We start from the raw sequence: 27,505 nt of genomic DNA, 5'->3' as shown, positions 1-27,505 counted from the left end.
TGAAGATGTGATGAGGACATGGGTCTGTGGGGGATCCTGAGTGGATGGAGTTCATCAGGCGGATGGTGTCCTCAGTGGAGATTGGGTTCCAGTCGTTAAGGGTGTTCAAGGGGGGAGAATGTTCAGCATATGGTTGGGTGGGTTGGTCTCCGGGTTGGTTGTCGAAGCTGTTGTGGATGTCTGCAATTTTGTTGTGGAAGAATGAGGCTAGGGAGTCGCAGAGGGCTTGAGAGGGGGTGATGTCGTTGGAGTTGGCCGAGGGATTGGTAAATTCCTTGACGATGTTGAAAAGTTCCTTGCTGTTGTGGGCGTTGTTGTCAAGTCGATCCTTGAATGCTGTTTTCTTGGCCTTTCGGATTAGTTGTGGTGAGTGCGGGTGGCGTTTTTGAAGGCGTCCTTGGTGCTAGTGGTTGGATCTTTTTTCCAGGCCTTTTCAAGGGAGCGGCAGAGTTTCTTGGACTTCTTAAGATCATCGTTGAACCATGAGGCCTTCTTGTTGCCAGGTTTGCTTTGACGTTTTTTCAGTGGTGCTAAGGTGTCGGCGGTGTTGGATAGCCATAGGGTGAAGTTGGCGGCGGCTTGGTCTGGGTTAGAAGAGTGGGCTGGGGTGTTTAGAAGGAGCGATGAGGAGATCTGGTCGATGGTGATTTTGTTCCAGTTTCTTTGCAGAGTTGGTTGGAGGTGGTTGATGGGTTTTGGCTTGTTGTAGGTGAAGTGAACGCAGCTGTGGTCAGTCCAGAGGAGATCCGTAGTGTGGCTGAAGGAGACATGATTGCTGGAGGTGAAGATGGGGTCGAGTGTGTGACCTGCGATGTGGGTGGGGGAAGTGACCAGTTGTTTAAGTCCGAGGTTGGCGAGGTTGTCCAAGAGGGTGGTGGTGTTGCGGTCGTTGATCTTTTCAAGGTGAAAGTTGAGGTCTCCCAGAAGGATGTAGTCTTTGGAGGGGAGCGCGTGTGGAGTGATGAAGTCCGTGATGTCTTCACTGAATTTTGCGCGGGGTCCTGGTGGTCTGTAGAGGAGGGTGCCTCTGAGTGTGGTCTTGGGGTCGGTGTGGATCTGGAAGTGAAGGTGTTCAGAGTTGCCGAGATTGACGTCTGAGCTGGTAGAGATGTTGATGGATTTCTTGTGGACGATAGCGATTCCTCCTCCTGTGTGGCCGGTACGGTCCTTGCGTATGATCTTATAGTCTTCTGGGATGGCAATGGTGATGTCTGGGGCGGAAGAGGCGTTCATTCATGTTTCTGTTAGGAAGGCGACGTCCGGAGATATGGTGTCTAGTAGATTCCAGAGATCGATGGCGTGCCTGTGGACTGAGCGGGTGTTGAGCAGGATGCATTTAAGGTGGTTGGGGTCGGATATCTGTTGTGTGTTCGTAGATGAGGAGATGTTCTTGGTGCCGTCGAACTTGCAGGAGTAGCAGGAGAAGGGTCCATGGGTGTGTCCAGGAGCGGCTTGGACGCAGTTAGGGGAGCGGCCGGGGTTAAGGGTTAGGAGGGTGGTGGCATCGTAGGTAATGCGGGAGGATTGGGCAATGCGAGGGCCAGGGGGTATGGCGCTAGGCGCGGGCCGGGCGCGGACGGGCGTAGACGGGCTTACCTTTGGCGCACCTTTGGCGCGGATTGGCCGCGAACGCTGCGCGTGTACGCTGCGCGCATGGGCTACTGTCATATATGGATGGTGGGAAGGGGGAGGGGCGAGGGCGGCTCAGCTGGGAGGCGGGGCGGGCTCAGGTCAACACGGAGCACAACAACAACAGGGACAAAATGGAGGGGGGAGTCGAGCAGGGCGCCGGGGGATAACGCGCAATTAACTCAATGGCAAGACAAATATGGTGCGAGCAAGCGGGGTCAATACAATTAATATGCAGTTCAAGATATGGCACAGTCAATCAATGCAGCGCAGTGCTACGATACCGTCAAGCAAGCGAGGTCAATACAATTAATATGCAGTTCAAAATATGGCACAGTCAATCAATGCAGCGCAGTGCTACGATACCGTCAAGCAAGCGAGGTCAATACAATTAATATGCAGTTCAAAATATGGCACAGTCAATCAATGCAGCGCAGTGCTACGATACCGCTTCTCGGTGGAGAGACAAGGGAGCGACCACTCAGGGCAGAAGCAAAGAGGGATCACAGCGCTTCTGGGACCAGGAGCGCTGTAAATAGTTAGTGGGAGGGCGGCTCAGCTGGGAGGCGGGGCGGGCTCAGGTCAACACGGAGCACAACAACAACAGGGACAAAATGGAGGGGGGAGTCGAGCAGGGCGCCGGGGGATAACGCGCAATTAACTCAATGGCAAGACAAATATGGTGCGAGCAAGCGGGGTCAATACAATTAATATGCAGTTCAAGATATGGCACAGTCAATCAATGCAGCGCAGTGCTACGATACCGTCAAGCAAGCGAGGTCAATACAATTAATATGCAGTTCAAAATATGGCACAGTCAATCAATGCAGCGCAGTGCTACGATACCGTCAAGCAAGCGAGGTCAATACAATTAATATGCAGTTCAAAATATGGCACAGTCAATCAATGCAGCGCAGTGCTACGATACCGCTTCTCGGTGGAGAGACAAGGGAGCGACCACTCAGGGCAGAAGCAAAGAGGGATCATTGGGCTAGTGCTGCCCGAAAAGTAGGTTTCAGATGAAGTCAACCTTTTGATCACTATTTGAAAGTGCAGCCAGGTATCGCAGTCCCAGGAAACAACACTGCAATTTGGACCTTTTATCTGGGGAAGTCGCCATTGCAGTTCAGTCAATTGGTCCTAGCTTGCAATTCTCAATGCACTCGGTATGTCCAATAATGGTTGGCAGTCACCACTGGAATGGCAGCAACACTTTACTCTGATGCCACTCTTCCCCAAATAACACTGCTTGTGTTCCCAATTCCCAGGGGCAATACCAGCAGTTGCTCCTCTTCACACCCCTAAAGACCTCTGTCACTTGACAATATGGTAGTCACTCCTTCGGAGCCCCAAAGAGGGTGCAAGACAGAGTATTCAGAGGGATCTTCACACGCTGTAAGCTGCAGCACCCAAACATGCTTAGTCTACTCTTTGAAGTACCGTCTCAGGTTCTTCAGTATTGCCAGCATACCACACCAAGACAGTTGGAAGCTCATGGCCATCTTGGAGCCCACAAAGTTCCATCTCCTGATGGCATTTGTAAGTGGGACGGGGTGTGTTTCAATCCCCCTAGGAAATCAACCAGTCATTGGGGTCTCACTGCCTTAATTCAATTTCATTTGCCAAAAATTGGAATGTTTCTAGTTTTCATTGGGTACAGTTAAAATTCAGCAATAGTAAGGTATTTTATAATACTAGAACCATCATTAACAGACAACAATCTAATTTGCTCATCTAGTATTAGCTGACTATCCTTTCAATTTCTTACAGACAAATAATGTCAAAAGAACCTTTTTGCTTCATTGTCCGCTATAGTCCAATAAATAAAGGATGTGCAACACAAGCTGTCACTGCTATGTTTTAATAGGTTTGGTAGAAAAACATGACTATTTTAAGTTATAAATTCAGAGACCACGCATCTAGTTTCAATGCATTTCCAACTATATATTGTCCCTTCATTGTTCCTTTATCTTTCCATAACTCAAGTCCCAGTAAATGTTTCCAGAAGTTTGGGGAATAGACAAGTAAAGCATTGCTGCTCTTTGTTTAGTATACTTTTTTAAATACAAATCATACAAATGTAAATTTGATTTCTACTGTAAATAAATAAATTTACTATTGCAGAAAATGTACTGCGTTTTCTAACTCTAAATATTGTATTCATCGTTAGCAATGTTTTACCAATACACTTCAGCTGGTATGTCACACATTAGAGTTACAAACAATATCAAAAGTATATCTTCGGAGTACTAACCTGAAGTTGCAAAATCTCATGGAGTAAAACTAAAATCTGATTCTTTTTTATAGGGTATGCGTTTCCTCACCAGAAAAATCTATATAATATTTTCATGGCAATATTATGTATTCAATTTGGATTACATTCAAACTTGACCTCAAATTAAAAATCCGAAAATCAATGGCATAACGTTGTGTTCAGTTAATGATTTACCGAAGCTTGTTGGGGATTATATAGCGAGTTTCTGAATTGCCAAATAGATTAAGCCAGGCGTACATCAACACTATTTTTGCTGCACAATCTCTGCCTGTGCATACTTTATTAAATGTCTCCTTGTATTTGCAGGATATGCATGTATTTAAATACTACAAAAATCTCATCAATTTCAAAGGAAAAGGAGACCCACGATCCTTGTTGAAATGTGTTAATCCCAGAGAGGTGAGATTTATATTTATAATGCAATTAAAACAACAGAAAATATTCATCATTGCATTTTACGTGTAAATACTTTTTTTCCACACATAGATCTAGGGGGGCACCTTCAGATGGTTACCTTGCCAGAGTTTAAACACAACCTTCTCAGTGTAGTTTTTCAGTACTCCATTAACTAGTGAAATAAAAGTTCTTCTCTTGGAGATGTATATTTATCGTTGTACGCACGGAATGGTCTCACCCCTGCGCTGGTTCTCGGGTGATTTTTTACAAAAATATATACAATAAACTTTTCATTTTGAAAAGCCTATTTTTTCAAACTATGTATTTTTGACAGCCTATAATTGCCCATACTGGGCATTTTTACTTTGTTTCTTTAAAAAATATATTTTTATAAAAGCCATAAAAAGTAACTATTTCTAGAATAGTGAGCAGGCAAATCTTTTCACAAATGTTTCTTTTTTTCATAATTTTTTTTATTGGATTTTATCAAAATATCGGGCGCGCATTAGTCCACATACATATATAGGAGATTGTAATGTAAAATCCCATGAACAACTAGCAGGGCCGGTCCTAGGATTTGCGAGGCCCTGGGCTAAAAGGGAACGTGCGAGGCCCCCTCTAATTTAGATAAGTGGCCCCTTGCAAGGAGAACATTCAGAGACACTGTGGGGGGCCATTGTCCAGCATTTTTGAGCCCCCACAGTTTTAACTTTTACTCCACAAGCATTTCTCACACCTTCAGTCCGATGGGTATGAGAATTGATTGTGGTCTAAAAGTTAAAACTGTGGGGGCGCCAAAATGCTGGACAATGGGCCCCCCACAGTGTCTGTGAATGGTCTCCTTGCAATTGAGGGAGCGCCTCCCTCCCCTCTGCCTCCAGACAGACACCATCCCTGAGAGGCCCTGGGCGGGGCCCCCCTCCAAAGGACCTTAATTGCAAGGCGACACCTTTTTTGTAAATAGATCGCCAGGGAAACAACAGGACACATCACCAGTGCGTGGCCCCATGCTGGTGGGCTGAGTGTGAGGCCCTGTGCAGCCGCTGCCCATGCCTAGCGCCGGCCCTGACAACTAGAACACAGGAATTTGCACAGTCAACCCCGGCCCCCCACCATATGTCCCCAGTAATGCCCTTATTCAGATCAGGCCAGACTGGGAACCAAAACCGGCCCTGGCAAAGTCCTCGCCCCCCCACCCCCACGGGGTTGGGGGTTTTGGCCGAGCTGAATGCCAGGGACGGTTTGGGATGATTTTGTTACAGGAGCCGATATTGCAGCTATGCTGCAAAAACGGCCCTGTAACAAGAACAACTCCCAGGGTCCCAAAACCGGCCCCCACCCTGGCTGCTCACCGGGAAAATGCCCAGTGCCCGCTACGGCCAGTCAGATGCAACATTAGAACCTGTCTCAGTCCCTTGTGCTGCGTGATCATAGCGCTGTATTTCTGCATCCAGTTTAGATTCCATAGTAGGGACTGGGGCCAATACTATACCCCTGTAATCTGCCCATCACTGCCATATCTTCTGATGCTTTTGTGGGCATCCCGTAGCTTGGAACACCACAACTGCCAGCCCCATACCGCGGTCTATCCCTCTCTTCCATGCCCCCACTGATGGTGATGTGTTTGCTTTCCACAGTCTAGCTATGTCTCTTTTCACCAGTGTAAGCCCAAGAAATAACAAATGACGTTTATAGCTTTTCCAGCCTATTCCCTCTGTGCTAGGAAGAAGCAGCAATGTAAGGTCCAGTTGAATGTCCCAGGTGAGAACCTCCCAAAGACAGAACCTCACCCCTCACCAGAAGCATGTTTAATGCCACACAGCTTCACACCGTATGAAGGACTTTACCCTCCTCCGCCTCACACCAAAGACATATGAGAGATTCAATCAATCCCATGCGCCATAAATGGCTCCTAGTATAATAAGCTCTGTGCAGATAATTCATTTGGATCAGAAGGAGCCAGGAAGATATTGCCGTCCCCGGGGGGCCTCCAGAGCTTCTGTCCAGTCATGTTCGTCTATATTTCTAATTTCCTCCCCCATGCCACCTTAAGGGCTCTCAGCATAGTGGAGCTGTTCGTACTGAGAGACTGATACATTTTAGTGATCTTGTGGCTATTGAGATCTCCCATTACCAATTTTCCTTCGAGCGGTCTAAATTCTGGCAGTTCTTTGAGGTCTTGCAGGTAAGGGGATATAGCATGTCACAACTGTAAGTACTTGTAGAGCTGGCTACGGTACAGCTGGCAATCACTTTGCATGTCCTGAAATGATTTTAGCACTATGCGCGCATTATATCTACTAGCATAGAAATACCTATGGTGTCCCACTTTTGAAACCCTGACAGTTGGGCCACGTTTCAAAGAAACATGCAATGGTGTCCCTTGTGCCAATCTCCCTCACCACCCCAGTCTTTGGAGGGACCGTCTCCATATGTGTATTACTACCCTAGTTGCCAGGGAAAGAGGTCCCATCTTCCTCCCACTCCCTTGGCCATCTCTCTGTGGCCTATGCTGGATCATCTTGAGCTTTATACCACCAGTCATTAATAATCAGTAAGTGAGAGGCAACATAGTAGGATTGCATGTATGATTGGACCTTGGCAACGGCCATCCCCCCACAATATGTGGACTGAAAACAAGTCTGGAGAGCTTTATGCGACGCTCCACGCCCCACAAAAATTGACTCAGACCTGTTGGAACCATGATGGAGGGATAGCATAGGGGTAATTCTGGAGCTGGTACACCGTACGGGGAAGGGAAACCATTATGAAGATGGCCGATCTGCATAACGGGGACAGTGGTAGCAGGGTCCAGGCCTTCAATTTTTCCTTAACATGCGATAGCAGTGGGGCTATATTATGGGTCCACGAAACGGTGGGTGTGGAGAAACAAACACCCCTAAATACTTGAACCCATGAACAGCTCACTCCATGTCTCTAGTAGCCCCACCTACTGGAAATATCACCGATTTTCCAGCGTTCATGTATAGCCTGGAGGTCTCGACAAAAATCTGCATAATCTGCAAGATGTGAGGTCCAGAGGTTGCTGGATCCATAAAGAAGAATAAAACATTGTCAGCGTGCAGGGCTATCCCATCTTACAGCCCTGCAGACCATTCAAATCCCTGCACTTGAGTATCAATCCTAACCCATGCGGGCAATGGCTCCATGGCCAGGGCAAACAGCAGGGGGGACAATGGGCACGACTGTCTGGGACCCCAGTGAATCTGAAAGGGATCAGAGACTGCACCAGCCACCCATGCTGTGGCAGTTAGATCAGTGTATAATAGGCGGAGATATGAAAGGAACCTTGACCTTAGATTAATGCACTGGAGAAGAGCAAAGAGGTACTCCCAACTGACAGAATCAAAGGCTTTATGAATGTTGACTAATAGCACAGCCGCCTGCTGCCCCAGTTGGTCCGCCATGGCCAGGGCCTTAAAAACGTGCCTGATATTGTGGTCAGTGGCATTCTTTTATTTAGAGTTTAATAAAAAAGTTACTGGACAACAGTTAAAAATAAAGTTGAGATAGTAGTAGGGAAGTTACGACCTACTTATCTCTGTTTTATGTGTTGTTTTTTTTTTTTTTTTTTTTTTTTTTTTAAACTCTAAATAAAAGAATACCAGGACAATTTTAACACAAACTCTTTTTTGTTTACACCCCACATTTCACTACCAGCTCCACTGCAATTGCAGGTGTTGAAGCACACCCAAGTGACGCTAGGCCACTTGGGTGGGCCCCGATGATGAAGCAAGTCACCACCAGGTGGTGAGTGAGGGGTTTCCTAACAAAGGAACAATGTTTCCTGAGTTTAGACAAAAGCCTTCATTTACCCTCATCGGGTAGTACTCCTTCATTTTGTTCTTTCATATTCTCCACATAAACCAATTATGCAGCTGACAAAGGTCTGTCCCAGTGGTGGGGGGCGGTCGAACACACGGCCAAGTGTGAGAGACACTCCATAAAGTATGCCAGTTACTAGCACATGTCTACCATAGTCATACACCCATACCCTGTTGGACTTAAAAGAACTCTACAATGAATTAGGATAACAGTACCTCGTGAACCCCTTCATGAAGCCTTAGTGGAATGTCTCTGTGTACCCATATCTAGCCAAGCAAGGGACTTTGGATCCTAAGAGATGCGTCTCCTGTAAAAGGAGTACGTCCACCATTAATCTTTTGGCTTCCACATTTAATCTTATCCATAACTCCCCGGAAATTCAATGTAAGGACATGGAAATACCCTGTAATGCTTAAGGGGGTCTGTGTCATTCATCAGCTGCTAAGGTAGACATATATTGGGCTACTGCATATGGAACTATGAGAAAGTGAGCGCCGGGCCTGTTAATTTCCATAATGAGGAGGGCATTCAAACAATCCGTATTCCCCCTCCTCCCTCCCCTATACTTCAATGAACCAGAAGAACCTGTCGCTGAAGAGACCCTATCCTGACCCCAGCGGAGGCCCGGGAGAGGACCTTGCCAATGAATCCCTGTGTCCCTTACCACACTCTGTGTTCTTGCTGCCCCTATTTTAGCATCCAACATGTCTCGAGACTGCATAATGGCCGCCAATAGCGCTGCATTATCTGGACTGGATCCCCCATACCCCACCCTCACCCCGAGTCTAGAGCCGAGTCACTGGTGCTGGCGAATTTGTCTATGGTGTTTTGCTTGGCCGTCTTGCTAGGTAGGTAGTCTTTAGTCATGCTGAAGCCTCACTCCTGCCAGATCTTCAGGTCCCTGCTATCTTCGGTCCAGGTTTGCTCACTATGTGACGCACCGCCCCCTCAGATTCTCATCTGCGAACCTTATGAAGCCCCCCAGTTTTAGGTGTATCACAAAGGCTGGGAAATTAATTGCGGTTCTAGGGACAAAAGTCTGGAACCTGCTCCCAAGTCATCTCCGTTTCATCTCAACAGAGACTATCTTCAGGAAAGCCCTGAAAACCTGGATCTTTAATTACCCCAGTACTCTCTGTAGATCCGTCATCTGATTTTCTAGTCATGGCTGTGTGTGTATATTAGGGCTTCGCATAGCACCACGATGCTAATCGGAGTGAAAGCTATGCTTTACAAATACTGTAAAACATAACATAACCGACCCATCAGGCTCCCTAAACGTGTCTCCGAGGGGAAACACAAGCAATCGGCTGTGGATGGCAGCACACTGTTATCGACTGCAGGCTGGATCAGATAGGGTCCCCAATGGAGGAACCTGATGGATGGAGCCCCACCAGCTTCGGCCCATCCCCGGCCACAGGCTGCACCAGGACCAAGACTGACCGCCTCTGCAGCCAGGGAACCGGCCACAGCGCAACCGCCTAATGGCATCCTACGCTGGACAATGTGTGCACCCACACCTTTTCTAGGTCACCGGTCTATTTTATTATGGGCAGGCACCCTCGCCAGCTCACACGCCACCGATATTGGGGAGGGGTCCCTGGCGAAAGTGTTTCTCCTGGACCCCATGCGTGCCTTGGGATCTCCTCAAATCACGCTGTGCATTGCATAAAATGTGGTGGGGTCCCATGCCCTCAAGGTGCCGCCACTTCTGCCACACATGGTATCCAGCACTGGGGCCCACAGCCTCTGAGGCCCCTCAAATCTTCATGCAGGCCCAATCCCCTCCTCCTGGCCCAGCCAGGTACAGTTATGGGGGCTCTCCAACTGCCCAAGGGGCCCAGCACCACGCTCCACAGCGGGCCCTCTCACAGACCACACCAACAATAGAACCAGCCCCGGCTGGAACAAGCTTCAGTTATTTGGGTATCGGGCCCTCTGGCCACAGCCAGGGGACGGATCCAACCGCTTCTCCAGGTAGGCCAGCTGTCGCCACCACGCAGTCCCCGGCAGGAGGCCAATGCCAAACACCTCAGTAGGCCTCAGCAGCTCCAGTGCTGCGCCCCCACCTACCACCTGGCCATTCTGTCATCGGGGTGCGGCATGGTCTCCTATGTTGTCTGTCCTCTTTGGGCCTGCGACTCAGATCATTCCGTTGCACTATCGGATGGCTCTCCCTAGCTCACTCGGGCTGACGCAGCAGCCCACCGCACCAGCAGGGCCCAGTATCCAGCGGGCACCACACCAGGTGTCTTCGGTCGCAGCCCTGAGGCCTCTGCCGCCATGCACTGCCGGTCCGGTCTTCGCTCCGCCAGACGTTGCCAGCAGCCCTGTCACCTCAGGCTCTAACTGCTGTCATGGCTGTCCCTAGAGCGCGTTAGGGAGGACATTTGAACATAATGTGGACAGGATGTTAACAGATATTGAAGATGACTGCATGGAGCTTGCCTACAGCGTGTCCACCATGTTGGCCCGCTAGGCCACATCCCGGTCTTCACAAACATTTTAAAAGCAAGGATTAGAGCTGGGTTCTCCAAAGTCAGTCCTGGAGGGCTGGATCCTTGCCAGATTTTTAAGATAACTACATTTATCTAAATGTGTATATACAAAAAATCTGGCATAGATCTGGTCCTACAGGACCGACATAGGAGAACCCTGCATTAGAGGAAAGAGGGTCAATATAAGTTGAGGCGTAATAGGCTGGAAAACATTGCCACTGCTCCTTTAGGGAAGAGCATACCACCAATATCCCATCATTTCCTGTCTGTGGCAATGGAGACTCTTTTTTTCTGTCTTCTGGTAATAGGTTCCTGGAGCACTGAGCGAAGCCTTTTTGACTTGTTCTTTTTGGAAACCTTTCCAAACCTTCCAAAACAATTTTACTAAACATCGTTGGGGAGAGTGTATGTCTTTTGATTTCAGTGAAAAAACAATATTATTTTTCTTTCTCAAATTTTCCTCCTTTTTTGTGAAGTGTCTATCTTTCCACTGACTGAGGTCGCAAGATGAAAAAGGAGCTTGCCGTATGTGCCAGATTCAGAATATTCAAGAACATACTTGCCTTCATGAGTAGTTTCACCTGCAGTGACCATGTATTTGGCTTTGGTACTCAGATCTCCCTCTCCAAGCGGCACAAATCTCCAGCTCCAAATATGCCTGCCTTTCTAGTACCTCCTACTGTATCAAGCCTGTATTAGCTCTTCCGCCTCCTCATACAGCATTTCCATTCAGCTGGACACCCTAGTAAATTTAGAATGCCTTGAGAACGAGTGCACACTTCTAGAAGGTGTTTTAGTACTTGTCATCACCGATCCTGGCATCATATCTTTAGACTCAAAGCATAATTTCTCATCTCCTCATAGATCAAAATCTACATGTCATTTAAGATCTGCATGTTGTTCAAGACCTCCACACCATTTATATTCTTCACATTATTCAATTTATGCATTACGTCTGTACTACCCAAATTTACATGAGTCCCTGCCAATGAGAGTCTTGCTGATTGATAACCTCTAATTGTTTAATGAGGTTTTTTCCCGGGGAGCCATGAAGCTTAATATGCTTCTTCCAGCAACTCAACCTAAAATGTTGGTTACATTCGAAACTCTACATCGTCGCACTAATCCAGGCAACCCTTATAGTTGTTTTAGAGGTCTTTGATAACCATAGAAAGCTCTCAAACTGGTAGCTGTCGAGAGCAGCCTTCAGGCTTATCGTGAAGGTGTGTAAAGCAGTTTGTTGCACCACTTTAATCTGTAGTGTAGGTTAAATGAAAAGAAACCACACAGTGTGTTTACAAAAATACTTTTATTTATTAGACAACACTCACTAACACATTGATATATATCCTACCCGGAACTGCAACGGAGGATGAGACTTGGACCAGAAGACCCAGAGGAGCCGGGGACACAAGGAAACACCCATGATAAGTACCAGGGAACCCTACAGAGGCTGTTTGCAGTGTAGGAACACAGCAGCGTGCCCAATGGAAGTAAATGGAGAAGTCGCGGTTGCAGTTTTGCACAAGAAGGACCCTTTCCACAGGACCCCGAAGAATTCTCTTGGAGGGCAGAAGGTTGGAGAGCCACCCCACCTGTGGATGCCCCACGACCAGAGAAGCCAGATGTATAGGGGTGAAGAGACGTCGTAAACCTCCGTAGAAGAGAATAGAAGCATTGGAAACAAAAGTGAAGAAGTCTGGTGGAATCCAAGGGTGGATTCTGGAAATGAAGAACCTGCAATCAGAGGGAAAAGAGTTTATGCAACTTGGAGGTGAACAGGAGGCACAGAAGAGATATGCCTACTGATGTCAGGAGGTTCAGAAGAGTCAATGGTGACCTTTTTTGCTGCAGCTGTGGGGAGCAGGTGATGCTGAGGAAGACCAGGAGCCATGCACGAGCTGTCCCACATCGGATGTCGGTGACTAAGTGGTTTGTGTCCGGCAGGAGTTCCAACAGCCTTGGTAGCCACAACTGGCATGGAGAACAAAGAAGGAGCAATGTTGAGACCAGCAAGGTCCAAGGGACTCACCAAAAGCAGGAGAGTCAAAGCAGCCCCCAAGCAAGCAGGGGAGCCCACTGTTGCAGTAGAAGACCCCCAGAAGAAGATTCCACAGGCTTAAGGAGTCGCAAGAGGACCTCGGGCAGCTCACCAGAGATGAAGGCCCATGGTGCAGAGGTTGCTGTGAGGCTGCTGATCTTGGAGGGAAGAGATGATAAGGCTAGAGCTTCTTGTAGCTTAAAGATCTCTGGAGTGCAGAGCCAACAAGCCTTGGTAACAGCAAGTTGATGAGGTGCACAGGGGTTCGGTCCCAGTGGTTCTGGCGAGGGATGCTGGCCTCAAAATTCCAGAGAGGACATGTCAGGCTGTGATGGAGTTGCAGAACCACCATCTGTGATGCTGAGCCTCAGGAAGCCCGTAGGACGACAGGAGCAGCAGATCTGTCAGCTTTATTGCTGTGCCTGCTGACGCAGGGGAGTGACTCCTTCAATCCAAGGGAGTTTTCCTCAGGTGTCCTTGATGCCTCCAGCTCTGTTGATAAACCTGAAAAAAGCACAGACACAGACAACGAAGAAGACTTGAAGAACAGCGAGACCAGGAGCAGGAGGAGTCTTCCTTGGTGCAGTCTCTGTTCCAGTCAAAGTCCAAGAATCCAGATGTTCGAAGAGTGATGTACTTTCAGGCTTGAGTCTTTTCCCATGACGCATCTAAATACTCTTATATATAACCAGGAGGGGGAGAGAGAGAGTCAGTGGATTCGATCTCCCTAATTAATATGATCAAACAAAGTGGAATCCACTCAAGAGAAAGTGGCGGTGGTCCCTAAAGTGATGGGGAGCACACAGTGTTGTTTTAAATGCCCCTCACACACCAACAGGCCCCTTGGTGTCATGCTTCATCATCGGGGCCTTCGCACCCCTCTACGGGATGCGGCGTGCTACGACTCACGGATACGCAGGAGCACTTGATAGTGAACTATGTGTGGGGGTGTGTGTTGACTAAGGGAAAAATGTGAGTGAAGTGAGGTGAGAGTGAGTTAAAAAATACCTGGCACGTGGGAAAAAATTATTTATTATGTCCCCGGCTGGTATTATTAAAAAGGTGCAAAGGTGGGTTGTCTAAATACGAATTAGGGTATTCACAACCAGAGTGTCAACATGTTTCGGAGCACAAAGGCTCCTTCTTCAGGACAGGGATATGCACTATATCCTCACCTTACTCACATGGAAGTGTAAAAGTGTATAAAAACCTTTTTTATTTAAAAAAAGAAATGTGTAATATACCTAACAATGTTTAATGTTAAGGTGAGTTCAGTTGCGCCCAATTGGCGTTTGCAGAGAACCTGTGAAAAGAAGACACAATAAACAACGATAGTCTACTGTACAAAAACTCAGGAAAAAATGGTTCCTTCGAGTAAAAGGGTAAGTAATAGAACCCAAATGAGGTTCAAAAAAACCCTGGAAACAGAAAAATGACAAAAACACATACACAAAAACACATACAACTGTAATTGTTCTCCCTGTTAAGGTGGTAAGGAGGGAGAGGAAAAATGGTTCAAGGCTTACTTAATGTTCTCAGTCTGATCACCTCATGAGCCTATGCGTAGTATAGGGGGGATCCTTCCATACTGCTCAGTGAAGCAAACTAGGGGATATTCAATAATGGGCTTAAGTAGTAGAAAGGACAATGTGCCAACGTACAAACAAGGTCCCAGTTACCAGATTAACTCACGGTCACTGCATAGCAAATCGCCTGCCTTCCCCGCAACGCTGCTCCGAAGAAGTGCGGCTGGGATATGGCGGTTTTCTATATATACCCCTCGTAGCAGACCAATTAGTGTAGACAATTGGATGATTAAGAACGGAAAGGTATGCCCAAATACGGAGTGAATCCGCCTTTCTATTCCGGTACTGCGCGCCCGAGCCGGTGTAGTGCCGGTAGGAGTCGCGCATGCGTGTATTCGGTAGCGTTGACTGCGCATGCGCGACCCGCAATACAGGCGCGCATGTGCAGAAGAATGACACTGCACGCGAGGCCACTACAAAGCGCTGGACGGGATAAACGCATTATAAAGGCTAGAGTTACCTTATCAAAAACAAAGGAAAGCGCAGATATAATACTCGAAATGTGCTGTGAGCAAGTATATAGAGCTCAAACATAAAGTATAAATATTACTGCACGGGAACTAACCGGAATAGGCATATACTAAAGGCTATAGGTGTTTGTCAATCAGGTTACGGTGCTGACTTTATGATTAGGTATATAAGGTCAATCATAGAGTTTATAAAGTGCTAAAGGAGTTATTCATGGATAGCTGCAATTGTTGTAGGATGTGGACACATGACTGATGTTAGGTCCAGGGCTTTTTCTCAAATTAAAGACTGTAAACGCTAGATCTTAAATGAACAGGTACTCATCGCAAGAGGTTCCATGGAATGGAATCGTTGAGGCCGATGGTATCGGTCCCCAAACGGAACACCCACCGTTGCTCTTTTTCCAAGAGTCCAACCTCTGAAGGTAACTGTTCGATCACTGTCCATTGCAGTTCGTTAACACAGTGTTGGTGGTCCAAAAAATGGGTTGACATCTTGGTAGTAGCCTTTTTACAGCGAATATTGCTCTTGTGTTCATTAATCCTTATTCTTACTGACCTCGTTGTCATTCCCACATATTCCTTGCTACACGGGCATGTGATCAGGTACACAACATTCTTGCTATTGCAATTAGTGAATGTACGCTGTTCCCAGCTAGTGCCATTAGAAAAAGTCAAGGTTTGGCTTTTTTTGGTGAGATGACAGTTGTTGCAATTACCACAAGGGTGATGGCCCTGTATTCCTTGTAGCCTAGTCTGTTTCTCTCTGATGGGCGAGGGTCTAGTATGGACAAGCATGTCTCTCAGATTCCTGCCTCGTCTATGTGCAAACAGAGGTTTGTCCAGTGATAGAGTGCCACTTGAAAGAATACGCCAATGTTTGTTAACCAATTTGGTAACCTGATTGGTTACAGGGCTGTATGTGGTAACACAGACTGTTCTGTTTACCTGATCGTCTTTACGTGGGTTGTCTTCCAAAAGTGCCTCTCGGTGATTATTCCTGGCTCTCTTCATAGCTTTCTGGATCACTGGGTCAGGATATTTTCTTTGTCTCAGTTTTTGACTCAGGTCCTTTGCCTGACTTTTGTATTTTGCTATATCACTGCAGTTCCGACGTAGGCGGAGGAACTGCCCATATGGTAAATTCTCCCTCAGGTGACGTGGATGAAAACTGTCAAACCTGAGGAGACAGTTCCTGGCCGTTGGTTTGAAGTGCGTCTCCGTTTTCAAAAAACCTGCCTCGTGATATATTTTCAAATCCAGAAAGACCATGGTTGTGTTAGACATTTGGTGGGTGAATTTGAGGAACAAGTTCTGGTCGTTGAGCCAGTGCATAAACTCAGAGATCGACTTCTCATCTCCTTCCCAGATCACCAAGATGTCGTCGATATATCTTCGCCACATCTGGATTCTCCCTCTGTAAGGGTTGTTGGGGTGGAGGATTTTGGTAGTTTCCAAATGATGGACATAAAGTCCCGCCAGGCTAGGGGCAAAAGTGCTTCCCATGCTGGTCCCGTGGCTTTGCCAGAACAAAGTGCCTTCATACTCAAAAAAATTCTTTGTGAGCGCTAATGAGATACATTCCATCACTACATTGCGGGGAGTGTGGTATTTCCAATTGGTGGAATGAAGTACTTCCTCAATGATCTGTAGTGTCTCATCATGTGGGAGACTCGTGTAGAGGCTCTCCACGTCAAGGCTAAGTAGCATTTGGGAATTTGGATCGAAGGTCTGATTCTGTAGTAGTTGTAGTACTGCTTTTGTATCTTTCAGGTACGTATCAGTGGCCTGTACCAGGGGTCTTAAAAAGGCATCAGCGAATTTGGACAGTGGTTCCAAAATAGACGAGATGCCGGACACAATTGGGCGTCCCGGAATAGAAAGGCGGATTCACTCCGTATTTGGGCATACCTTTCCGTTCTTAATCATCCAATTGTCTACACTAATTGGTCTGCTACGAGGGGTGTATATAGAAAACCGCCATATCCCAGCCGCACTTCTTCGGAGCAGCGTTGCGGGGAAGGCAGGCGATTTGCTATGCAGTGACCGTGAGTTAATCTGGTAACTGGGACCTTGTTTGTACGTTGGCACATTGTCCTTTCTACTACTTAAGCCCATTATTGAATATCCCCTAGGTTTCTTCACTGAGCAGTATGGAAGGATCCCCCCTATACTACGCATAGGCTCATGAGGTGATCAGACTGAGAACATTAAGTAAGCCTTGAACCATTTTTCCTCTCCCTCCTTACCACCTTAACAGGGAGAACAATTACAGTTGTATGTGTTTTTGTCATTTTTCTGTTTCCAGGGTTTTTTTGAACCTCATTTGGGTTCTATTACTTACCCTTTTACTCGAAGGAACCATTTTTTCCTGAGTTTTTGTACAGTAGACTATCGTTGTTTATTGTGTCTTCTTTTCACAGGTTCTCTGCAAACGCCAATTGGGCGCAACTGAACTCACCTTAACATTAAACATTGTTAGGTATATTACACATTTCTTTTTTTAAATAAAAAAGGTTTTTATACACTTTTACACTTCCATGTGAGTAAGGTGAGGATATAGTGCATATCCCTGTCCTGAAGAAGGAGCCTTTGTGCTCCGAAACATGTTGACACTCTGGTTGTGAATACCCTAATTCGTATTTAGACAGCCCACCTTTGCACCTTTTTAATAATACCAGCCAGGGACATAATAAATATTTTTTTCCCACGTGCCAGGTATTTTTTAACTCACTCTCACCTCACTTCACTCACATTTTTCCCTTAGTCAACACACACCCCCACACATAGTTCACTATCAAGTGCTCCTGCGTATCCGTGAGTCGTAGCACGCCGCATCCCGTAGAGGGGTGCGAAGGCCCCGATGATGAAGCATGACACCAAGGGGCCTGTTGGTGTGTGAGGGGCATTTAAAACAACACTGTGTGCTCCCCATCACTTTAGGGACCACCGCCACTTTCTCTTGAGTGGATTCCACTTTGTTTGATCGCATCTAAATACTCACCCACAGTTAAGCCCTTAAGTACCCTAAAGAAAGGGGTGGAACAACTTAGGGTCCCTCCCAGAGGAGGCGCTGGACAGAGGGGTGGATACTGACATGTCTTTTGTCCAGTTCTGCGCCAGAGCGGGAGACAGGGGCTCCCTGAACTGGTTCAAACTGGAGTATCAGAAGAAATGTACCCAAACAAAAAGTAGTAGAATATGCACTACAAAATGAACAAGTTACAAGAAATGGTAGCGTGCCTCGGAGGTATCACTCTCAGGTCAATGAGTGTATACAATATAACATACGTAGCATTTCCTGAGTTACCTCTGAGCACTGCTTTGTGCGATTGCTGGAGGCGATATTTAGGAATTTTAAAGAAGAAAGTTCAAACAAAGTTGGTTATGAAATCCAAATAACATAATGTTGCTGGAAGTTTTTTTAATAATAATAATAGGCAAGTTTATAAAGCGCCTGAATACGCTCAACAGCGTGTCTCCGCGCTATGGTGGGTGGTAATGACAGAACCCTCGCAGCTTGATGTCGCACCAGTCTACCGAACAAACAAATGGGTTTTAAGTCTGCCCCTGAATCTTGACTCTGAGGGTTCGAGGCGCAGTTCCAGCGGGAGTTTGTTCCAGCTTTTGGCAGAGAGGAACCTGAAAGACCTGCCCCCCATGTAAGCCTTTCTCACTCTGGGGATCTTCAATAACCCAGAGCCAGCAGATCTCAATGCTCGGGGCGGCTCATAGCGGGTGACAAGGTCCTGTAATGGCACCAGTGCCTTACCGCCCATGATTCGGTGGCACGTGCACAGAGCCTTCAACTCAATTCTACTCCTCACCGGCAGCCAGTGAAGAGCTCGGAGCGCTGCCTTTGAGGCCGATCTCCTAGGCAGCCTCAAAACCAGGCGAGCCGCGGCGTTCTGTAACACCTGGAGACGGTCGAGGCTCCTTTCTGTGGCCGCCAGATAAGGAAGATTGCCATAGTCCATGCGTGCTGTTACCAGGGCATGCACCAGCGTCCTTCGGGCCTCCGTGGGTAGGAGCTCAAGAACCTTCCGCAGGCCCTTCAGGACACCAAAACACACCCCCATCACTCTGTTGATCTGAGGCCTAAATGTCAGGTCAGTATCAAGCCAGATACCAAGATTTTTGGCTTCCTGACAAGGTATCGGTGCCAACCCCAAACAGGGTGGCCACCATTCTGAATTCCACACAGATGCCCCCCCCCCCCCACCACGAGCACCTCTGTCTTGCTGCCGTTCAGCCTCAGGCAGTTGGAAGACATCCAGGCTGCCAGCTCCTGCATGCAATCTCTGAAACTGTCCGCAGCAAGACCCGGCGCGCGCGATAGGGAGATGACCAGCTGCGTGTCATCAGCATAGGATGCTATACGCAGCCCATGAGCCTCCACGATGGTAGCCATCGGGGACACATACAGGTTAAATAGGGTTGGGCTCAGGGACGAACCCTGTGGAACGCCCTGACCCAAGTTGATCACTCTGGAGTAGCAGTCCCCCTGCCTAACCTGAAAACCCCTATCTGCCAGGTAGGACTGGATCCATTTCAGTGCCGCGCCTGAGATCCCACCTTCATTCAGACACTGTAGCAAGGTGGTATGTGCTACAGTGTCGAACGCTGCACTTAGGTCCAGCAGAATCAGGGCCATAGTTTGGCCCTCATCCACTCCCTGCCTGATGGTCTCGACTGCCATTAGTAGGGCCGACTCGGTGCTGATGCAACGATATTGAGTTGGACATATCGTGGTTCAACAACAACTCCTTCTGATAGATACATCTGCCGTGTGGATTCCTCACCTTGTGAATATCCCCTTGCGTCAGCAACATTCGGAAATTCTTTTTGTAGCCTTGCACCGACGTGGACTCGGACGTCATAGAGACACGACATCGCTCGCGACTCCGCTGACGTCACCGACGCCTACAATAGGCCCACGCCGGCGTGATGACATCAGTTCCCTTTTTTACGCGTCGTCGACGCTAACGGTTTCGGGATACTCTGTAGCTTTTAGTGACTTTGTTACTATATTTCTTCGATTCTCCATTCTCTGACCTTTTTACTCGGTTGTCATGTCGACAAAGAAAACGGGTTTTAAACCCTGTAGGGAATGTGGAAAGATGAAGTCTGTTACGGACCCACACCAAGACTGTATTTGGTGTCTGAGCTCGGACCACGACGTTGATGGTTGTTCATCGTGTCAAAGGATGAATCCGAAGGCTCTGCGAGAAAGAGAGTCTAAGCTTCTTGTGGCCAAGCTGAAGGCAGATAAAGTTAGAAAATCTTCAAAACACTCGAAGAGGTCGAAGTCGAGATCCAGATCGAGGTCTCGAGAGGCGTCGGCTTCGAAGTCGTCGTCTGATCACGCTTCCAGCTCTCGTAAAAAACATAAGAAGAGGAGACATGAGTCCCGACGTCATTCGGATGATAAGTCTGGCTCAAGATCAAAATCTCCCAAGAGGATGAAGTCGAAGGTAATTCCTCCACAAGTGTCGGATCAGGAAGGCGAGGCCTCGCCTTCGGAGTCGATAGTTCATTCTCCGACTCCGGTTCCCGATCCGACTTCGGCTCCGTCTCCGGCTCCATCTCCGACTCCAGAAGACGCCGGTGGAGTTCCTGTTGAGGAAGAGACTTCGACTCCTGTTATTGAAACAGATTCGAATCTACCTCGAGGTCAACCTGAGCATCCACCTTTTCCGGCTCCAGGTCAGGACCCTTCTGCGTTTCTAAACGCTATGTATGGTGTTTTCTCAAGATCATGGTACCCCTCTGGAGCGCCTTCGGGTCCCATGGGTCCAATGGCATTTAATTTGGGTGTTCCTCACTCATATGCCCCGGCACCTTTCATGCCGTATATGCCAGCCCCGACCCCGCTGTGGCAGTACCAGGCTCCATCGAGGTCAACGCCGATATCGACGCCGGCTCGACCGAAGTCGACGACTCCGGCTCTGGCGTCGCCTGCTCCAAGCAAGTCTATGGAACATCCTTCTAAGCCTTCGGATTCGATTCCGACATCGGCTCCGGCGCCGTCGGATTCGGCAGTGGATCCGGCTGCACTCCGCGTTAAGCAGAGGTCTAGGAGAGAGGCTCAACGTCTCCTAGAAGAACAGAGATATTGTGAGTCTCATTCCGACTTAGAAGAAGGTGAGCTGGATGGGAGTTACTTTGAGGACCTGGCAGAAGCGAGTGGTCTTGAATTTTCTCCGGAGTGGGCTTTACCTGATACACCCTCTAAGGATGTTCAGCCATATCATGTGGTTATGAGAAAGGCAGCGGGACTTTTGGGTTTGACTTTGCCTACTGTCGAATTTAAGTCAAATTTACTAACTGAGGTTCTTCATTCTCCAAACTCTGCTGTGGAACCTTTACTCCCTTTTAATGATGCTTTAACTGAGCCCATTATGGAAGTATGGAAGAAACCTTTTTCTGCTCCTGCTGTCTCGAAAGGTGTGGCTAGGAGGTATAGAGTGGCTCCTGAAGATCCTGCCTTTTTGTCATCTCACCCTTCTCCTGAGAGCTTGGTGATTCAGGCAGCATGTTCTAAGAAGTCGGTTGGGGCCTTTCCACAGGTGCCGGGTGACAAAGAAGCAAGAAAGCAGGATCAAGTGGCCAAAAAGACTTTTTCTTCTGCAAGTATGGCATTGAAATCGACTAATGCCACTTGCTTTATGGGTAGATATGTTTATGCACTTATGGACTCTATGCGTTCATTGATCCCTAAGGTTCCAGAAGATAGCAGAAATGACTTTGAGGAAGTTTTATCTGACACTCAAGCGGCAGCTCGTCAGGTCATCCAAAGCGGCCTCGATACTGCGGATTCTGTGGCAAGAATCATGGGCACGGCGGTTGCCACAAGGCGTTCAGCTTGGTTGAAATCATCTGATTTTTCAGCTGATGTACAGTCTGCTTTGTTGGATCTGCCTTTCGATGGTGAAGGACTCTTTGGCAAAAAGGCAGACACGGCCTTGGAGAGGTTCAAGGATAGCAGGGCAACTGCTAGATCTCTTGGTCTTCAAGTCAGAGGTTCTACGACCAGGAAATTCAGAGGATTTGGTCGCTCTTCCTTTCGTACATTTAGGCAAGGTCAGCAGCAGCAACAACAACAGCAGCAGCAGAATACCTTGTATAGGTCGTACAGGGGAAAGCAAAGGGCACGTCCTCGAGGGCGTCAGGCCTCTTCCTCCTCCACCTCTTCCAACCCCCCAGCCACGGAAAAGCAGCCCTAGATCCGCCATTCAGGATCATGTGGGTCTGGTGGGGGGCCTGCTTACCCACTTTCTACAGGATTGGGAATCGGTTACATCAGATCTTTGGGTTCTCAATCTCGTAGAAAATGGGTATGACCTTCCCTTTCGGGAGTTACCTCCCAATTACCCGCCTTGCCAGGGATATTGCTCAGAGGAACATCTGTTGCTTCTTCAAGAGGAAGTTCTTACTCTATTGAAGAAGGGTGCGATAGAGGTGGTCCCGGAGCAGGAAAGGGGTCAGGGATGCTACTCCCGGTATTTCCTGATACCCAAGAAGGATGGCAGGCTTCGTCCAATCCTGGATCTCAGGATCTTGAATTTTTATCTGAAGCAGGAGAAGTTCAAGATGCTCACCCTTGCTCAGGTTCTTCAGGCCCTGCTGGAAGAAGACTGGATGGTGTCGCTCGACTTACAGGATGCGTACTTTCACATCCCAATCCTGAAGTCGCACAAGAAGTATCTCCGTTTTACGGTGGGATCGCAGCACTATCAGTTTGCGGTCCTTCCGTTTGGTCTTACTACTGCGCCTCGAGTCTTCACCAAGGTGATGGCAGTGGTGGCGGTGCATCTCAGAAGATCAGGGATTCCTGTATTCCCTTATTTGGACGACTGGCTGATCAAAGCAGAGTCGTCGGAGAGAGTGCTCCATCATCTGCAGGAGACAACCCAGTTGTTGTACAGGTTGGGTTTTTCGATAAATGTACCCAAGTCTCACCTGGTGCCCTCCCAGCGCAACCAGTTCATAGGTGCTGTACTGGATACAACTGTGTGTCGTGCATTCCCTCCTCCTCAAAGGATTCGCGACATACAGGAGATGATTCCTTTATTTTACAATGGAGCGGTCGTTCCAGTCCTGAAGGTCCTTCGCCTGCTCGGTCTGATGGCTTCTTGTATTCTGTTGGTCAACCATGCACGCTGTCACATGAGGGCGCTCCAGTGGTGCCTCCTCAGGCAGTGGTATCAGCACAACGGAGATCTCAGGGAGTCAGTGAGGATCTCCAGAGAAGCTGCGGCGGATCTGTCTTGGTGGGGCGTGGAAGGCAATCTGTCACAAGGAAAGCCTTTTCAACTTCCTCCATCGGTGGCCACAGTAATAACGGATGCATCCACTCTAGGGTGGGGTGCTCATCTGGGGGATCTGGAGGTCAAGGGTCTTTGTAAATGTAAAAATTGTAAATTGATACTTGTATAGCGCACTACTCACCCGCAAGGGTCTCAAGGCGCTTGTATGAATACCACTGTGGAACCCATCCTGGCTTTCCCTGTGAGGTGTCCACTCCTGGGCACCCCCAAGTTGGAGGCCAGGCATCCTTAGCGTTGTGGGGGCCTTTGTGGAGATTAAGCAAGCTATTGCCCAGAGTTGCAGAGTGGGACTCCATGATTGGAATAGGCACCGAGGCGAGAATTATCAGGTCCGTGGAATTTTTGAGCCCAAGACCCGCCGAAGCGGGGAATTGAACCCTGGTCCCGGGCTAGACCTCTGCATCAGGGTCTGCCGCTCTAACCATTGAGCCACACTTTGGTCTCTAGAGGAAAGGTTGCTTCACATCAACCTTCTAGAATTGCGGGCGATACGTTTGGCGCTCAAGGCCTTCCTCCCTTCCCTTCACGGTCGTTCAAACCAGGTCCTGACGGACAACACGACCGCGATGTGGTACATCAACAAGCAGGGAGGAGTGGGGTTGCAGTGTCTCTGCAGAGAGGCTCTGCGTCTCTGGTCCTGGGTTCAGGACCATCAGATTTGTCTGATGGCAAATCATCTGGCCGGGGTTCTGAACGTTGGTGCAGACAGTCTCAGTCGGCAGTTCTCTGCCGACCACGAGTGGAGGCTTCACCCGGAGGTGGTTCACGACATCTTTCAGATGTGGGGGACTCCTCGGGTGGACCTGTTCGCCACTCGCGAGAATGCTCATTGCCTGTCGTTCTGCAGTCTCCAGTTTCCGATGCAAGGAGCCTTGGGGGATGCGTTTCAGTTGAGTTGGGGAAATCAACTCCTTTACGCGTTTCCTTCCATACCTTTGATTCCTCGAGTTCTGAGGAAGATTCGCCAAGACCGGGCTCAAGTCATATTGGTCGCCCCGGACTGGCCAAGAAGGGTGTGGTATACAGACCTTCTCCACCTCTCCTCTCACCCGCCGCTCCGTCTCCCTCTCAGGGCAGACCTCCTCTCTCAGATGGAGGGGCAGGTTCTACACCCCCACCTCCAGTCATTACACCTTCATGCCTGGAGATTGAACGGGGCAACCTGAATTCCTTTTCCCTCCCGCCTGACGTTGTGGATGTCATTTTATCCGCCAGGCGTGACTCCACTAAGTCTATCTATTCTTATAGATGGTCGAAATTTGTCACGTGGTGTGGGGAAAAGTCTATTGACCCTCTGAGAGCCCATTTATCTGATGTTCTCCAGTTTGCCCTTTCTTTGGCGCAACAGGGGCTTGCTGTTGCCACAGTGAATAGCTATCTTTCTGCGCTGTCGGCATTTCTCTGCTTACCTGACCAGCCATCTCTTTTTAAGTTTCCTGTGGTTTTACGATTTTTGAAGGGCCTCACAAATAAGTTCCCTCTTTCTCCTTTCATTGCAAGGCCTCAGTGGGACTTAAATCTTGTATTGACTTTTTTGATGGGTGCTCCCTTTGAGCCTCTTCACAAATGTCCCATGAGACTTCTTACTCTTAAAACAGTCTTCCTCGTTGCAATAACCTCGGCAAGGAGGGTAAGTGAGCTTCAAGCTCTTAGTTTCAAGCCCCCTTTCTTGACCATTCATGCTGATTGAATGGTTCTTAGGACCAGGGCTGCTTTTCTGCCTAAGGTGGTAACTCCTTTCCATTTAGGACAGTCCATTACCCTACCTACCTTCTATCCTCCCCCTCACCCTTCTAAGGAGGAAGAGAGACTACACCGTCTGGACCCCAAAAGGGCGGTGTCTTTTTACTTGGACAGATCTAGAGACTTTCGTTTGGATGACCAGCTCTTTATTGGGTTTGCTGGCTGCAAGATAGGAAGAGCGGTCCATAAAAGAACCTTGTCGAGATGGATCGTCCTCTGCATTAAGATCTGCTACTCTTTTGGCCGGTAAGGAACCACCAGAGGGTAAAAGGGCTCATTCTACAAGAGCTAAATCTTCTACCTCAGCATTGGCTAGAGGTGTTCCTGTAGAGGATATTTGCAGGGCCGCGACTTGGTCTTCCCTCCACACTTTCGCGAAGCATTATTGCTTGGATTCCGAGGTGAGGAGGGACGGCCGCTTCGCGCGTTCTGTCCTCCAGGATTTTCTGGTTTAGAAGAGTGGACACCCTCCTCCGGGAGTGGGGACTGCTGTGGGACTCTATTCACAAGGTGAGGAATCCACACGGCAGATGTATCTATCAGAAGAACAAGTTACTTACCTTCGGTAACGCTTTTTCTGGTAGATACAATATCTGCCTGTGGATTCCTCACTGACCCACCCGCCTCCCCGTTGTCCACTCTTCTATACCAGAGTTACTGTAATGTAATGTATATATATCTTGTTGTCAAGGAAATGTTTCTATTGCTTTCCTACATTTGCTTTACACTGTGTGTTTTGCCCTTACTATTGTGTACTGTGTATACTGTATACCTTTCTACTGTCATTGGTCCGTCCGTGTGCCTCGATGGCACGGAAAAAAGGGCGGAACTGATGTCATCACGCCAGCGTGGGCCTATTGTAGGCGTCGGTGACATCAGCGGAGTCGCGAGCGATGTCGTGTCTCTATGACGTCCGAGACCACGTCGGCGCGAGGCTACAAAAAGAATTTCCGAATGTTGCTGACGCAAGGGGATATTCACAAGGTGAGGAATCCACAGGCAGATATTGTATCTACCAGAAAAAGCGTGACCGAAGGTAAGTAACTTGTTCGTTTGGGAGCTCGAGAACATCCCTCTCCACCTCGGGCTGCCCCATATAGGTTGCACCTGAAGGGTTCATACTTTGGCATTTTTATCACATCTGACACTAAACTTTGTTATGAGCGTAACCTTCTCCCCCCGCTACAAACATTGAAGCGCAATGCCGCGTCCTGGAAGGCACTGCCGCTGTCACTGTTGGGAAGAGAGGCACTCTTTAAGATGATGTCCCTTCCGTGCTTACTATATGTCCTGCAAAACTCCCCCGGTCTGGTCCGACTAGGTTCTTCAGTAAAATAGAAAGCATACAAAGGGACCTACTGTGGGATGGAAGACCACGTATAGCGTTACACAAACTCACACTCGGATGGTACAACGGAGGCTTAGGACTCCCAGACATTAAAATTTTTTATTGGGCGGCACATCTGGTGGCGGTTAACCACTGCACCTCGGTGACGATCCTGGATACAGGATGGACAGATGGTTACTCCCTGGGAGCACTTTACCAGAGCACTCTACTCCAGACCCAACAGATATCCGTTAATGAGGCCCACAAAACATTGTGTCTAACTCTGGCCCATAGTTAACCATAGATTGAGATGGGACCAAAAACTCACACTAGCCACTCCATTATGGGATGCAGAGAAACTGGGCTCCCTGGGGAGAACGAAAGGGTTCGATAAGTGGGACCTCATTGGGTTGTCGCAAATAGGTGACCTCTGTGGGGCGGGTACGGTGGTCTTGTTTGCCTCACTTCAGCATACCCATCAGTTAGCAGACACAGAGTATTTTAGATACTTGCAGGTCCAGCACTCCCTCCAATCTAATCTTCCAGAGGGGTCCTCCCCACCAGAATCCTCTCCATTGGAGGACAGACTGCTTGACAGCTACCTGCCAGACAAGGTCATCTCCCTCACTTACAAGAAACTCGTCCACAACACTCCAGATTCGATGGTACCCCTTCGTGAGCGATGGGAGAGGGACGGACTAGAACTAGACAATGAGAAGCGACAGGAAGCAGTTGCCTCCCCACATGAGGTCGTAATTTCATCCAGGCTTTGCCTGGTTCAACTTGAGATTCTTCACAGAATCTATGTCTCGGGATCCCGACTGGTGCACATGGGTAGGGCAAGTGACGGACTATGCAGGGGGCAATGCCCTACACATTATTTGGGAGTGCGGGCGGATTCAGGAATATTGGAGGTAGGTGCATGAGTGCATGAGTACAGTTCTGGCAGTTGAGTTAAGACCCGAAGCCAAGAGGTGTCTCTTGAATGTGTGGGAACCTACAGATCTCAACAGCAGGGGCAAGCTATGGGCAACGCTGGGGCAAATAGTGGCCAGAAGAAACATAGCTTGTTTCTGGGGAGCGAAAGAACCGCCTACACTAGCAAGGGGGACATGGATTGGTGTGTCGTGGCCGAAACTCCTCAGGATCGTACATTGCTCTAATGGTCCACCTCTCGACACCACCACGGTCGGAACGTATTTACACAGAATCCATGGAGTGGTCAAGCGGGGAAAGGAAAGGAAGGGGACAGCAGAGATGGAGACCTGTAAAAGAACAAGACAGGTATAAACAGCAATATAACCTATAGCTTCTTCCTTTCCCACCCTAACCCTCTTGGATGGTAGGTAGAACACTTAATAGGTGTA

The 27,505-nt window shown here is 48.3% G+C and overlaps 1 protein-coding gene across 1 annotated transcript in view; it reads left to right on the top strand.

Moving 5' to 3' along the window:
• The window catches only part of C8H11orf65 (chromosome 8 C11orf65 homolog), a 515,706-nt gene that overhangs the window by 146,596 nt on the left and 341,605 nt on the right, over positions 1 to 27,505 (top strand). Inside the window, exon 3 of the mRNA XM_078657052.1 lies at positions 4,211 to 4,303. Within this exon, the coding sequence (XP_078513178.1) occupies positions 4,211 to 4,303 (93 nt within the window). The remainder of the gene's footprint in view (positions 1 to 4,210; positions 4,304 to 27,505) is intronic.

This window comes from Lissotriton helveticus, chromosome 8 (assembly GCF_964261635.1).
Source record: "Lissotriton helveticus chromosome 8, aLisHel1.1, whole genome shotgun sequence".
Lineage (NCBI taxonomy): Eukaryota > Metazoa > Chordata > Amphibia > Caudata > Salamandridae > Lissotriton > Lissotriton helveticus.
This window is presented reverse-complemented; position numbering and strand designations above follow the sequence as displayed.